This window comes from Microcaecilia unicolor, chromosome 1 (genome assembly GCF_901765095.1).
Source record: "Microcaecilia unicolor chromosome 1, aMicUni1.1, whole genome shotgun sequence".
NCBI lineage: Eukaryota > Metazoa > Chordata > Amphibia > Gymnophiona > Siphonopidae > Microcaecilia > Microcaecilia unicolor.
Window position 1 is genome coordinate 714,908,063 of NC_044031.1, and position 16,723 is coordinate 714,924,785.

Below are 16,723 nucleotides of genomic sequence, written 5' to 3' on the forward strand. Positions count from 1 at the left end.
AGCCAGAAGTGTGAAGGGGGAGAGATATCCGGTTTCCCCATGAGTGTCTGCCCCGCCCTCGCTCTCTCTGTAACACAAACAGTGAAGGAAAACACAGCAAAGCACGAAATCAAATCGCTCTCTCTGTAACACTGAAGGACTCAGAGGGGGGAGGGGAGAGAGGGCAGAAGCCCTCACTATCTCTGTAACACAAACACAGCAGGAAACATAACACTGAAGGACTCGACTCGGAGGGGGGAGGGGACAGACAGCACAGGGGAAGGGAGAGAGGGCAGAGGGCAGGGTCACACACACTCCCACATGCACACAGAAGAAAACCTTGCTAGCCCCCGTTTCATTTGCATCAGAAACGGGGCTTTTTTACTAGTGTTTCTATATAATCAGATAATTGCCTGCTTATAAATCTTCCAAAAGTTTAGTAAGTAATGGAATACCCGCAATTGGTCTAAAATTAGAAGGAGAAAATAAATCTGAGTCCTGTGATTTGGGTATGGGAGTAAGCACTATGGGGGAGATTCTATATATAGCGCCTTAAAAAAAACAGAGCTAAAATCAATGCTAAGCATATTCTATAATCATTGATTACAGAATACGCTTAGTTGATATTTCAGCATCTAAACCTACACATATCCATTTACAACAACGAAAATGTGGCGATGTTCTATAACTAGGCACGTAAATTTTGGAACGCCCATAACATCCTCCTTTTTGTCTGCACATGTTAAAAGTTCGGTGCACATCGTTACAGAATGCGCTTAGTGACTTCTGCGCCTAAATTCTAATCAGTGCCAATTAGTGCTCATAATTGCTTGTTAAGTGCTGTTGTCAGCACTCAACTTGTTAAATTACGCGTATTATAGAATCCACACCGATTTCAGCGACAATCTCTAGGCACGCTATATAGAATTTGAGGGTATGTGGCCCATATCAGGTGGTAATATTCCTTATCCAAAACGTTTATTGAAAAACAAAAGTAACCACGAAATGATTGCGAGAGAAGCGTCAACAAAAACTAGGCCATTTATTCAATACACAATGACAAGATGAATGTTTCTGTAACAGAGAAGACACATTTGAGTTGACAGAACAAATTTAACCCACAATTGATCTGCTCCAATTTCTGAACCAAATTCATCTGAAGATTAACTAGTTAGAGAAAACGATAGTTTTGAAATTGGCACAAATAGTCTCAGCCTTATTAGAAAAGAAACTGGCTAAATCCTGAGCAGAAGGTTGAAAATTATAAGACAGAATTCCAAGAGCTGGTGGAACTATAAGGTTGTCTACAAGCTGAAACAATTTTTTAGTGCTCTGAAAATTATCAATTTCATTTTAATAATATGTTTTTCAGCCTGAGCAATGTTATAGGTCTTTAATGCCTGTTTTCCAAGCAAGTTTATCAGAGAGGTTTGGGCTTTTCCACCAATTCCTTTCTAAATGTTGTGATAAAGTCACCTCCAGGATAGTTGGGTTAAGGCAGTTTCAGTCTGAAATAAAAGTCCCAGAAGGCACTGCAGGCAAGGAGCCAGAGGGGGAGATGAAGAACCCGGACTGGACTCCTAGCTGCAATCAGGGAAGACATGGGGGTAAGCTGGCAGGTTGTGTAGAGTGGCTGCCACTAGGCGGAAAGAGAGTTAGGAAACCCTGTGTGCAGGAGCTCATCATTGGTCTCATTAGTCTAATGCTTAACTCAGCTGGTTTGGGTGTGAGGAAGCTAATGGAAGGAGAATGATTGGTGGTGGTAGCTGAAGCCAGGGATTGATTAGGCAGGTGGGAAGGAGTCCCAGCAGTTGAGTTCAGTTCAGAAGAGAGGAGCTGAAGGAGAGAAGCAGTTACAGGCTGAAAACCCTTGGGCAGGGAGGTCCCTAAAGTACTGAAGCAGGCTGAGATTCCTTGGGTGAGAGGAAGTCCCAAAAGTATTGAATTCACTGTGAAGCTGATGCAGGGGAAAACCCTTGGGTAGAAGGAGTCCCTAAAATATTGAACTCTCCTGAAGGTAAAGAGGATAGAGGGTAGAAACTGCTGCTTGGTGACTGAACTGTGATGATGAACTGAAAGAACTGTTTGTCTTGGGAATTGAATTACTGTTTATTGTGCACTGGATAAAGAGCCCAGGCTGGAGCCTGAAAGCCTGTATTGAATCCTGGTATGTGCTATGCTGCTTCTGGAACTGTGTACTAGAAACCTGCATGGAATAAAAGTCCTTAAGATTGAAGTTACTGGTGGACATCTATTTCTTCATTATACCGGGAGCCTGTGGCTGGAGGAGATTGTTCTATCCCTGGCTGCACAAGAGAGGTACCTGGTTACAATGTATACAATTTTATTTCTGCTCTCTTAAAGAATCAGTGAACCAAGGCGAAGGTTTATTAGATCACACATTCTTCTCTCTTAAAAAGGTAATATAATCTAAAGTAGAATCAATAACATGATCCCAAACTGATTTCATAATAACTGGATCAGTTAGAGTCATGTTGATTTGAGTGGAAACTCTGGCCCAAAAAGAATCACTGTCAATCTTTACATAAGAATATAAGAATAGACAACTGGGTCAGGCCAATAGTCCATCTAGCCTGGTCACAAGTACCTGGCAGAAACCCAAACAGTATTAACATTCCATGCTACTAATCCCACAGCAAGCAGTGACTTCCCCATGTCTGTCTCAATAACAGACTTTGGACTTTTCCTCCAGGAACTTGTCCAAACCTTTTTTTTAAACCCAGATATGCTAACCATTGTTACTACATCCTCTAGCAAAGAGTTTCAGAGCTTAACTAGAGGTAATTCTATGTCTCTTTAAGCTATTAGAAATCTGACCCATACTAAGACAAAAATTAAGACCCCGTTTACTAAGGTGCGCTAGAGTTTTTAGCTTGTGCACAAAATTAGCATAGGAATATTGTGGGCACCTACACAGTTAGCTCACACTAGTGTTTAGTGCACGCTAAAAACGCTAACTCGTCTCTAGTGCAGCTTAGTAAACAGGGCCCTTAAATTGCAATTTAAAGTGGTCAGAAAAAGGTACAGTCACCCACTCAGGAGAGGATATTAGACACAAAGGACAGACAAGATGAAAGTTTAGAATTTACTTATATCAAATCATTAAAAAAAAGGTTAAAACACACAGACCAAATTAGAAAACTAGATAGATCCAGAGACGTGACAGGTACAGACAAAACAGGAAGATATAATCAGAGAGTTTCTTAATACAATCATTCGCAAAGTGATCTGCGGTAAGAGTAGGACACTGTTACTCCTCTATTCTTTTGAACCAAAGATTTAACTGTAATAATTGAGTATTGGAAATTTTCTTTTTTTTAAAAATAGGAAAATCTTGCTTCATTTATTTGCTGTCAATATTCTTCTAACAGAGGTCTTACAGATAATAAATCCTCTTCAAGCCTTGATGTTCTCCAACAACATTCTGCAATACATACTATTCTCTTCCCGTGTTTCAAGTCAGAGCTAAATCAAGGAGCAACATTAGATTTCTCAACTTTAATTTTTAAGTGGAGATTTCAAGCAAGACAACTTATCAAAGAGTCTCTCAACTTGTATGCTAGATTCTATTTATACAATTACTGTCTCAGCTGTATCTCACTGAGCAGTAATCAAGCTTTTCTGGTTGATCGGTCTGCATTAATTTTTTTCTTTACATACATTTTTCATTTTGCTCACAGGTAAGCAATTATTCAGCATACCTAAGTCTCATTAGCTCATTTCAAATTAATATTAAATTCACTATAAATGCAAACTGCATAAAATGAACAGCTAACTTTTCACAATATCAAAAAAGGCTGATATAGTTAATACAACCTTAACTTCTGAAAAGAAATCAATAATAAAAGGGAACCATCAGTGAAAGTTTCACATTCCCAAATCAAACTGAAGATCTTTTTCCGACAGTATTTCTTCCTCAAAACAGACAGTATATTATGGTCCCCAATTTCTCATCATCCATAGTTCACAGGCAGGCTATTGATGACGCAGAGAGAAAGGAGCAAGTAGAGAAATTACTGCCATCTTCCCCCTGAAGCAGAGCACAATTGGAAACATCGGCCGTCTCAGGGCAAGGAGGAACAAATGGAAACAGAAGGGGCCTCTCTTTTCAATGTTGGGCATTTTTTGTTAAATATTGAGGAAGCATTGGCATATTCTAGAAGGCTATCATTTTCAGGACATGAGACTCACTATTGAAAATTCCTGTGGGAGAATTATCAAGATCATTGCCTTATCCACTCTTCCCAGGACAATTGTCCACATAGATTTGACTTTAGGTCTTCACCCATGTGGTTCACGTTATATTTGTACATCAATGCCTATAACAATTTCTGCACAAAGAACTGGGAAATCATACCCATTACATCATCATTCTGATTGTAACACAGAGAGAGCGGTATATATATATTGTGTGTCCATGTCCAAAACTAGGAAGGTCAAAAGTAGAACGATTAAACACAGAAGTAACATCAGAAGGGGTAATATCACTGCCCCGTTGTATTTTTAAGATAGGAAGAACATTTGCACAAGTTTTATTACAGCAGGAACAATGTTTGATTTTTTTAATTTGATACTGTAGCATCATCTGGTTTAAATAATGAAATGGAGTTATGTATTTTTGTGATTGTTCATCACATTTGTAATATATTATACTGCCATTAAAAAAAAAAAAAAAATTGAGTCAGAATTTGTGACCAGCATTATGAAACTTTCCATTTTTCATCTTTTTATGAGCTATTTTTCTACACAAATTATTCAGAAGTGTATAATAAATCATATCTATATATACACACACACACACACATAATACATACACACTTTTGGGACTCCCATGAGAGTCATTTTTAGTGTATTTTAGAGTTTTTCACACAGTCCCACTCGCACATGAGCTGCAAGTTTTTACACAGATTCTTTGTTTCGGTGCAGTTTGTATTGAAGCTATTACTGAGAAGTGCTCAAACAGGGACGGTTTGGTGCATTTTGAATTGACACTGTATGCTGGTAAGTGTTTTTCTCCAATCCCCTGAGATCTCTTTTTTTTCTTTGTAAAAGAATGTACAGCCTTGGTACAGTGGTGGAATAAGTATTTGATCCCTTGCTGATTTTGTAAGTTTGCCCACTGACAAAGACATGAGCAGCCCATAATTGAAGGGTAGGTTATTGGTAACAGTGAGAGATAGCACATCACAAATTAAATCCGGAAAATCACATTGTGGAAAGTATATGAATTTATTTGCATTCTGCAGAGGGAAATAAGTATTTGATCCCCCACCAACCAGTAAGAGATCTGGCCCCTACAGACCAGGTAGATGCTCCAAATCAACTCGTTACCTGCATGACAGACAGCTGTCGGCAATGGTCACCTGTATGAAAGACACCTGTCCACAGACTCAGTGAATCAGTCAGACTCTAACCTCTACAAAATGGCCAAGAGCAAGGAGCTGTCTAAGGATGTCAGGGACAAGATCATACACCTGCACAAGGCTGGAATGGGCTACAAAACCATCAGTAAGACGCTGGGCGAGAAGGAGACAACTGTTGGTGCCATAGTAAGAAAATGGAAGAAGTACAAAATGACTGTCAATCGACAAAGATCTGGGGCTCCACGCAAAATCTCACCTCGTGGGGTATCCTTGATCATGAGGAAGGTTAGAAATCAGCCTACAACTACAAGGGGGGAACTTGTCAATGATCTCAAGGCAGCTGGGACCACTGTCACCACGAAAACCATTGGTAACACATTACGACATAACGGATTGCAATCCTGCAGTGCCCGCAAGGTCCCCCTGCTCCGGAAGGCACATGTGACGGCCCGTCTGAAGTTTGCCAGTGAACACCTGGATGATGCCGAGAGTGATTGGAAGAAGGTGCTGTGGTCAGATGAGACAAAAATTGAGCTCTTTGGCATGAACTCAACTCGCCGTGTTTGGAGGAAGAGAAATGCTGCCTATGACCCAAAGAACACCGTCCCCACTGTCAAGCATGGAGGTGGAAATGTTATGTTTTGGGGGTGTTTCTCTGCTAAGGGCACAGGACTACTTCACCGCATCAATGGGAGAATGGATGGGGCCATGTACCGTACAATTCTGAGTGACAACCTCCTTCCCTCCGCCAGGGCCTTAAAAATGGGTCGTGGCTGGGTCTTCCAGCACGACAATGACCCAAAACATACAGCCAAGGCAACAAAGGAGTGGCTCAGGAAGAAGCACATTAGGGTCATGGAGTGGCCTAGCCAGTCACCAGACCTTAATCCCATTGAAAACTTATGGAGGGAGCTGAAGCTGCGAGTTGCCAAGCGACAGCCCAGAACTCTTAATGATTTAGAGATGATCTGCAAAGAGGAGTGGACCAAAATTCCTCCTGACATGTGTGCAAACCTCATCATCAACTACAGAAGACGTCTGACCGCTGTGCTTGCCAACAAGGGTTTTGCCACCAAGTATTAGGTCTTGTTTGCCAGAGGGATTAAATACTTATTTCCCTCTGCAGAATGCAAATAAATTCATATACTTTCCACAATGTGATTTTCCGGATTTAATTTGTGATGTGCTATCTCTCACTGTTACCAATAACCTACCCTTCAATTATGGGCTGCTCATGTCTTTGTCAGTGGGCAAACTTACAAAATCAGCAAGGGATCAAATACTTATTTCCACCACTGTATATGTTAGTATCAATCCAAACTACAGGCTTTAATGCATATTGAGCAGCTCTAGATTATATGCACAGGTATTAAAATGTATGTATTTTGCGGGGACATTCATATTAAATTGGAGTTTTGAGCAGTTTAGGGGTACCTTGATCTTTTATTTAGATGCGGCATTGTGGCAACAAGTTGATTTTGAGGTTTTGCATATTTAAATATTCATTGATATGATAATGAGAAGATCTGCGTTAAAGTTAGACCCATGGTTTTTCTAAATCTATAACATGTTTTTTATACATTTCAGATGTATTAAGTAGGAACAGAGTGAATATAGCTTTGTTATCTGTGTTTTAAAATTTAAATTGCCACTATAGAGATTAGTATGCAAGTATATGCACCCATATTACTGTGCAGGGTTCTGCACCATGATTAATATTAGCACACGTATATCTTTTAAACATAGAAACAGAGAAAAATGTAGTCAGATAAAGACCATATGGCCTATTCAGTCTGCTCATCCATGCCATCTACTGTCCCCATCACTCCCTTACAGATCCTATACACTTGTCCCAAGCTCTCTTGAATTTGTCTCCACCACTTCCACCAGGAGGCTGTTCCACGAATTCACCACCATTTCTGTGAAGAAGTATTTCCTCAGGTTAATTCTAAGTCTCTCTCCTTTCACCTTCATCTTATGCCCCCTCGCTCCACAGCTTCATTTCAATTGAAAGAACCTCGCCTCATGTGCATTTATGTCACATAGGTATTTAAACACCTCTATCATATCTCCCCCTCTCCTGCTTTTCTTCCAAAGTATACATATTGAGAACTTTAAATCTGTCTCCATACACTTTATGATGAAGACCACCAACATTTAGTAGCTGCCCTCTGGACCAATTCCATCCTGTTTATATCTTCTTGAAGGTGGAGGCTCCAGAACTGTAGATAATATTCTAAATAAGGTCTCACCAGAGTCTTATACAGGGGCATCATCTCCTCCTTTTCCTTACTGGCCATTCCTCTCCCTATGCGCCCAAGCATCCTTCTAGCTTTCACCGTTGCCTTTTCTACTTGTTTGGCCACCTAAAGATCACCATATACAATCACACCCAAGTCCCGCTCTACTTTCATGCATAAAAGTTCTTTACCCTCCCCAACACCCGCCCACCCCTAGGACAACTCTTCATTTATAGTCAGTTATTTTAATTAGTCTAACAAGCAAGGAGAGCTCTTACAGAGTTTTAAATACATTTCATTACGATCTAAAAAGGAAACACTAAATAAATCATACAATATACTGTATAAACTAAAAGACACTTTTATATTAGGCTAATATCCTTAATACTGTAGCAAGTTTTAAATTATTGAAAAACTCAAAAACACTAAAATGGAGCCAGCAGTCCAGCAGCAAGAGGGGTGCTATCCAGTCTTTTGCACTGAGTGTCACATGTATGATTATCTCCCAGTTGGTGAGATGTCATATGGGTGTGCCCGATGCAAAGAGCTCCTAGCTCTCAGAGTACATGTCCGTTCTCTTGAGGCTAGAGTAGCAGACTTGGTGAAGCTGAGGGACACAGAGAGGTACACAGAAGAGACCTACAGGGAAGTTGTAGAGAAGTCCCACCTCCAGTCTGGTAGCCCCTGTGCTACCTTGGAGGAGGGAGGTCTTCTAGAAGGAGAGCATCACCCTGGTGAAGTAGGACGTACTCCTGTAGCCAGGACCTGCCCACCAGGGGATATACTATCCTCTCACACCGAGGATATGTCTCAAAGAGCTGCCCGGGAGGGAAAGGTTAGGTTGTAGTTGGTGATTCGATCATTAGGCATATAGCTGGGTGAATGGAAGTGAGGATCACCTGGTGACTTGCCTGCCTGGTGCGAAGGTGGCGGATCTCACGCGTCACCTAGATAGGATTTTAGATAGTGCTGGGGAGGAGCCGGCTGTCTTGGTACATGTAGGTACCAAAGACATAGGAAAATGTGGGAGAGAGGTTCTGGAAGCCAAATTTAGGCTCTTAGGTAGAAAGCTCAAATCCAGATCCTCTACGGTATATGGTAGCACTTTCTGAAATGCTACCCGTTCCACGCGCAGGGCCCAAGAGATAGGCAGAGCTCCAGAGTCTCAATGCGTGGATGAGACGATGGTGCAGATAGGAGGGTTCCAGATTTGTTAGGAAATGGCCAACATTTGGGCAAGGGGGAGCCTATTCCGAAAGGATGGGCTCCACCTTAACCAGGGTGGGACCAGGCTGCTGGCATTGGCATTTAAAAAGGAGATAGAGCAGCTTTTAAACTAGAAATGGGGGGAAGGCCGACAGTCGTTCAAAAGCGCATGGTTTGGGATAAGGTATCTTTCAAAGATATCACCAAAATAGGGAAGATAGGGTATCCTGATAGTGAGGTTGCAAAAGAGACCATAGTAGATCAGGTGTCCTTAAATAAAAATCAGACAAAAGATTGCAAATTAATACTGTCAAGTACTAAGCATGATGTAAATAGGAACAACAAACATACTTTGAAATGTCTATATGCGAATGCCAGGAGCCTAAGAAATAAGATGGGAGAGTTAGAATATATTGCACTAAATGAAAAATTAGATATAATAGGCATCTCTGAGACCTGGTGGAAGGATGATAACCAGTGGGACACTGTCATACCGGGGTACAAATTATATCGTAGTGATAGGATGGATCGAATTGGTGGAGGGGTAGCATTGTATATTAATGAGAGCCTTGAATCAAATAGATTGAAAATTCAGGAGGAAACAAAACATTTTTTGGAATCACTGTGGATTGAAATTCCATGTGTAAAGGGGAAAAGGATAGTGATAGGAGTGTACTACCGTCCGCCTGGCCAGGATGAACAGACGGATGCAGAAATGTTAAAGGAAATTAGGGATGCAAACAAACTGGGCAACACAATAATAATGGGTGATTCCATGTTTTGAACCAGTGTGAAGTGGAGACGGCGAGACATCAGAAGCTTGGATTTTTTTATATACACGAATATTCCCCTGAAGCAGCTAGAACATAGCGAAACAGGGCAACCCTGTCGGGACTTTATTTAAGTATGGAGTACATTGGATGCGAGGCTGGATTCATAAAGCAGGACAATTCTTCAGCCAAGATAAGTACTCTTTCCAAGCCTTTCAAATTTAGACTTTATTATTTGGGTCTCCTTTACAAATGTTTGCATAGTACATGGTTAAGTCAGTGGCAATAGAGTGATGTTGTGGAGTTTTTTTTGAAGACACATGATTGATACAGTTCCCTCATTATACAAAAGGCTTGTCCTTTGACAAAGAGGTGGTGCTGTAATACCTGATGTCTTTTTTTCTCCACATTGTGTGATTGCTGGAAGTTGCACTGCCTAGGGGCAGCCATAGTTGCTTGCAAACAGGTTGTATATTTGGTAGAAAGAGATATATATTGTTTGATTTCAATTACCCCAATATTAATTGGGTAAATGTAACATCGGAGCACGCTAGGGAGGTAAAATTCCTTGATGAAATCAAGGACAGCTTTATGGAGCAGCTGGTACAGGAGCCAACGAGAGAAGGAAAAATTCTAGACCTAGTCCTTAGTGGAGCGCATGATCTGGTGCGGGAGATAATGGTGCTGGGGCCACTTGATAACAGTGATAATATGATCGGATTTGATATTAGCTTTGAAGTAAGTATACATAGGAAATCAAATATGTTAGCGAAAAAAGGAGACTATGATAAAATGAGAAGAACGGTGGAAAAAAACTTAGAGGAGCAGCTGTGAGGCTCAAAAATTTACATCGGGCGTGGATGCTGTTCAAAAACACCATCCTGGAAGCCCAGGCCAAATATATTCTGCATATTAAAAAAGGAGGACAGAAGACCAAACGACAGACGGCGTGGTTAAAAAGTGAGGTGAAGGAAGCTATTAGAGCTAAAAGAAAATTCTTCAGAAAATGGAAGAAGGAACTGACTGAAAATAATAAGTCACAACATAAGGAATGTCAAGTCAAATGCAAAGCGCTGATAAGGAAGGCTAAGACGGCCTTCGAAAAAAAAGATTGTGTTGGAGGCATTGTCAGGGGTGTCTAACCTATTGCAGATTTTGGTTATCATCCACAAACATACTTTTACTGTGATTTTTTTTTTTTTTTTTAGGATTGCTGCAACTCTTTTTTTTTGGATAGCACTTTTATACAAGTGAATTTTATTATATTGGTGAGAATTAAACACTCCTTGCTCACTAATTATTATTTCAATAGAATGATGGTCACATAACTTACCTTCATATGTTTAATATTGCACTTTGTTATAACAAAGGTAGAAAAACATCAAGTGAATAAATTCTGATTACCTCATTCTGTAATTCTTGTTTAACTATTAGATGTACACATTACACACATGATTTTTAACCCATTAATGTCCAATGTTCCCATAAGCAGCCATATGGGAACAAATTGATTTGTTCCCATATGTGAACACTGGGCACTAATGGGTTAATCTGTGCTGTTTATCTGTAACCTTAGAAAGGTGGTGTGTCAAGTCCCATCCTTTTCTCTTATGTTTTACAGACTCCTGATGCAGGCACGTATGCCGAGACACAGCCCGGGTTGGGTCTTACAAAAAAAGTTTTGCTATCCTTATCCTGGAAGCCCCATGGTGCCTTTTTGCTGCAACATCTTTTGTTACATGACAAGGGAAGAAAGCACATCAAGATAGGTGGTCTTCTCTTCTTAGTGTTTTATTTTTAATGGCAATGAAACATTTCCAAAACATATTTTAGTGTCTTTAACGGAACATAAAGGCACTAATTTAAAGAGAAATACATAAGACAGACATTTGGAAAGTATGAATTCTAAAAAATTGGGGACCATATGTCTGCCCATCTTGAAAGAGAAAACACTGCTGAAAGATCCAGTATTATTTGGGAATGAAAGTCCTTTGACTGATGTCCTTTATTAATTTTTTCACAAGATTGCATTTTTGATAACATTTATAAATAATCTGTCAGCTTTTTCTAATAAGATAGGCATTTAAAACTTACGTTAGCGTTAATGAAGTTTTGTACATTGGATCTTTGCTATGTTAACCTGAATCTCTTTTCCACAACATTGTAAAAATTCATCCACTATAATGTGACAAAGAGAGGGAACCAAGTACAGAAAAAGACCAAGCAAAAAAAACAGCACAAAGGGCCTTTAAAAACAAAGGGAACACAGTTCTTTCATTAAAATAATCCTTTAATAGTGAACTTTGATTGAAGAAAGACCCGACACGGGCCGTGTTTTGGTGCTACCGCACCTGCGTCAGGGATCTCCGGATAAAATGTAGTGCAAAGCTCACACACAGCAGCAGCGTAAGTCACAATGGAATCATCTACTGAGACTTACGCTGCTGCTGTGTGTGAGCTTTGCACTGCATTTTATCCAGAGATCCCTGACGCAGGTGCAGTAGCACCGAAACACGGCCCGTGTCGGGTCTTTCTTCAAAGTTCACTATTAAAGGATTATTTTAATGAAAGAACTGTGCTGTTTTTTTTTTTTTTGCTAAATATTCATCCACTGACGGGTAATGGAATTTTTTCTAAACAGGAAAGCACAAGACCCTATTTTCAAGGGTTAGGCGATTCTGTATTTAGTTCTTAGGTACAAAGGGGTCCTTTTACAAAGATGCACTAAAAAGTGGCCTGCACTACTTTTAGCAGGTGATTTTCCTGCGCGCTCAGGCCACCTGTTAGCGCGTCTACCTAAAAGCCTCATTTCTATTTAAAGCAATAATAGCCAGGTGCAAAGTCCAAAATTAGTGCCAGGCCATTTACCACGTGAGCCCTTACTGCCTCCTATTTACTTGGTGGTAAGGCTCAGGCACTAACCGCGTGGTAATCAGGCGGCACGCGGCAATGTGGCCATGTTGCCGATTACTGCCAGAAACATCCTTGCGGGAAACTGTGTGTGCCAACTTCGGAACTACTGCCAGGCTCCTGCGCTACCCCAGTGGTTAAGGCCAATTTGGCATACCTTACTGTGCCTTTGTAAAAGGGCCCCAAAATGATTTACTATACTGCACTAATGCCATTCACATGCATTAACAACTAAACAGACCCCACTGCATAATACAGAATCTGTGGTAAACGACATGTGCTTAAAATAGGATCTTTGGTTAATAACATCCATTAATGCATGTTAGTGCATGCTAATGCATTAATGCAGTTTATGGCTGCACAGATTTTGGGCTAATTTTACTAATCTAAAATAATTCTAAGAGATATATTAGCTTATCCCAGTTACCCTACTGCCAGAACATCAAGAAATAAAACGAAATAATTTAGTACATGGCTGACATGCACTGGAAAAACCTTTGTACATACAGTTTACATTTTTACATTACCTTGAGGATTCCACGCTAAGTTGTAAGTAACAGAACTGAGAAAAAACTGGCCTGTCCTGAGCCACTGATAATTTAGTTGCTAGGATAAAAAAAAATAATCATGAAAAAAGGATTAGTATGCAGATTAACAGTATAAACATAACAAAAAAAATTAGAACACAATTTAATATTCTATTAGAACACGCAAGTAAACACAAAAAACCCAGACCTCAGAAAATGGAAATTCAGATGCATACATAACAGCTTTTTATGCTAGGTAAGGTTCTAGTGCTATGATACTGTACTGTATGGTACCCATTTATAGACGCTTAAATATCAACCATTTGGAGCCTGATTAAGAATTGACCACTTGGGTGGGATGAGGTGGAGGAAGATTTTTTATCTCCTCTTATTTTTCTTACGTTCTAACCTCCAGCCCAACTGACAAAACTGACAGAACACCATGCTGGTTTCACTCATGCTGCTCTCCAATCTATTTAAAAGGTCTGCTGATAACTTAACAACATTAAAGCAAGGAATGCTCTTTGACTGGTGTGCTTTGGAGTCTCTTTTCCCTCAGTGCTTTTTGTTTTGCCCAAGCTGGGACAAACCAACAGCCCATCAAACCTGGAATCCTGTCTCTGACAGTAGCAGATTGGGATCACCAGGGGAAGCACCCCATCCTAAAGCAGTGGTTCTCAACCCAGTACTTGGGACACACTCAGTCGGGTTTTCAGGATATCCACAATGAATATACATGAGAGAGATTTGCATGTGCTGCCTTTTCAGGAGGAACAGGGGTGATATGATACAGACGTTCAAATATTTGAAAGGTATAAATCCGCAAACGCACCTTTTCCGGAGATGGGAAGGCGGTAGAACGAGAGGACATGAAATGAGATTGAAGGGGGGCAGACTCAGGAAAGATGTCAGGAAGTATTTTTTCACGGAGAGGGTGGTGGACGCTTGGAATGCCTTCCCGCGGGAGGTGGTGGAGATGAAAACGGTAACGGAGTTCAAACATGCGTGGGATATGCATAGAGGAATCCTGTGCAGAAGGAATGGATCCTCAGAAGCTTAGCTGAATTTGGATGGCGGAGCAGTTGGGGGGAAGAGGGGGGTGGTGGTTGGGAGGCGAAGATAGGGGAGAGCAGACTTATACGGTCTGTACCAGAGCCGGTGATGGAAGGCGGGACTGGTGGTTGGGAGGCGAGAAATACTGCTGGGCAGACTTATATGGTCTGTGCCCTGAAAAGGACAGGTACAAATTCAAGGTACGGTATACACATATGAGTTTGTCATGGGCAGACTGGATGGACCATGCAGGTCTTTATCTGCCGTCATCTACTATGTTACTATGTTACTATGCTGATCTCTCAAATGCATATTCATTGTGGATAGCCTAAAAGCCCAACTGGCTGAATTTGCCCTAAAGGACAGACCCATTTCTCATTGCCTACTCCCAATAATGAGGTGATGATCCCCAAACCTAACTAGCTAAGGTTCGACAATGGAGCTGGCCTCCAGAAACCCTTTTAAATCCAACTATACTACTAGCCTTGAAATTCTGAAGTGATTGAGAAAAACTGGTTTTCACAGGGTATTTTTGTTTGTTTGTTTAATGTTTAACTTACTTTCCAAAATGAACTATCTAAGGCTCAGTTGGGACTTAGTATTTTTGTTTTTAAATCTAAAACTGATGAAATTTAAAAGTACAAACAAGCATATAACAAACTCTTATTACAGATACTTTAATCTCTAGTCCTGGCTGTATCTGAGCAGGAATTTTGTCAGTTGCGGTGAAAGCCGCACGTGAAAGCCCCAAGTTCTTGGACCTATCCGAATGGTTTAAGTAGGGGACTCGAGGCTTTGGTGTTTGTCGGTCAGCAGCAATCCCCCAAACGCTGCTTCCTGTGCCAGCTCTGCTGTTCTAAATGGTGGCCACAAACTCTCGTGAGACTACTGCAAGAGGTTGCAGCCGCCATTTTGATTCTCTGAGCCAGCACGGTCAGCAGCAACTGGAGATCACTGTTGATCAAGGGAGGGAGAGAGGTGCTGCATCGGGGGCAAGGAGGGAGAGGGGGAAAGGCTGCACTTGGATAGGAGAGAAGGAAAAGTGGGAAAGGCTGCATATGAATGGAAGGGAAGGGAGGGGGTAATTGCTGCACTTGGATAGGATGGTAGTGAAAGGGGAGGCTGACTAAGAATGGAAAGTGGGGGGAAATATATATGAAGAGAAGGGAGAAGAGGAAACTCTGCACACAGATAAGAGGGCAGGGAATGGAGAGGGGGAAAGGCTACATATAATAGAAAAGAAAAGGGAAATGCACATGGATGGGATGAAGGAAGGCGGGAAAGACTGCATATGAATGGAAAGGAAAGGAGGACAATGCACATGGATAGGATGGAATGGAATGGGAGAGGGGGAAAGGCTGCACATGAATGGAAGGGAAGGGAGAGGGGAAAAATGCAGATGAATGACGGGAAGGGAGAGGGAAAGTGCTGCACATGAAGGAAAGGGAGAGGGGGGAATAGTGCACTTGGATAGGAGGGAAGGGAGAGGGGAAAATGCACATGGATGGAATGGAATGGAAGAGAAGGGAGAGGATGAAAGGCTGCATATGAAGGGAAGAGGGGAGACATGCTGTACATGAAGGGAAGGAAAGGAGACAGACTGCACATGCAGGGAAGGGAAGAGGGAAAGCTAGGTAGATTTGAGGAGCCTTGGGTGGGGAAGAAGGGAACATAAATTATTCCGGGCCTTCATAAATTTAGCTTTCACTACATCCAACAGCAACAAATACTAAAATTTAATAGTACATAAAACACATAATATTTATTGGTTAAAACCTGCTATCAGTTGGTTTCAGTTCCTCCATTCTCCTAGTGCCTTGCCTTCTAAAGTATAATGAAATGTCTTGCAGCAGGTACCCTCTTATTATTTAAGAGAGTGACCCTAAATAAGTTTGGTAAGAGGACTTTGAAACCAATACAGCACAACAATAGCTTAAAATGGAGCTAATCAAATCTCTATTTGGAATTTTGAGCTTCCCTAACCATTCAGACTTCAGAGCTGTGATTTATGACATCAGACATTCTCAATGTCTACACAATTTCACATTGGCCACATTACAACCAGCACTTGTAACATAGTACATGACGGCAGAAAAAGACCTGCACGGTCCATCCAGTCTGCCCAAGAAATGTGCCACTTTTTTGTGTATACCTTACCTTGATTTGTACCTGTCTTTTTCAGGGCACAGACCGTACAAGTCTGCCCAGCACTATCCCCACCTCCCACCATCAGCTCTGGCACAGACCGTATAAGTCTGCCCAGCACTATCCCAGCCTCCCAACCACCAGCCCCACCTCCCACTGTGCCACTTTTTTGTGTATACCTTACACTTGTGATTCTAACCACCACCTCCAAGCCAAAATTCACCAGTTTTTCTAATATTAAAAACTAAGAAATAATCAAACTTTCACCCCAATTCCCTGGGATCATATTTGATTACAGAACTAGGATAAGTGTTTCCTGGTGTGGCCTGGCACTGTCGTGCCTTCAGACCTGCTCAAATCCAACCCAGCACAAGGGCTCTACCCTGAGACACCAGTCGTAAGGATTGAATGAGCAGAAGCTCCTTTCTGAGCTTGTGTGTAATTCCAAGTGCTTCTCTCTTACTACTTGTAGAAATTAACAGGCAGCTTGTAAGGCACAGATAGCCAGG

The 16,723-nt window shown here is 41.3% G+C and overlaps 1 protein-coding gene across 2 annotated transcripts in view; it reads right to left on the reverse strand.

The window, feature by feature from the left end:
• The window catches only part of DMXL2 (Dmx like 2), a 369,136-nt gene that overhangs the window by 269,212 nt on the left and 83,201 nt on the right, over nt 1–16,723 (reverse strand). For both annotated transcript variants that reach the window (XM_030189451.1, XM_030189445.1), the window contains exon 4: nt 13,017–13,095. In XM_030189451.1, the coding sequence (XP_030045311.1) occupies nt 13,017–13,095 (79 nt within the window). The remainder of the gene's footprint in view (nt 1–13,016; nt 13,096–16,723) is intronic.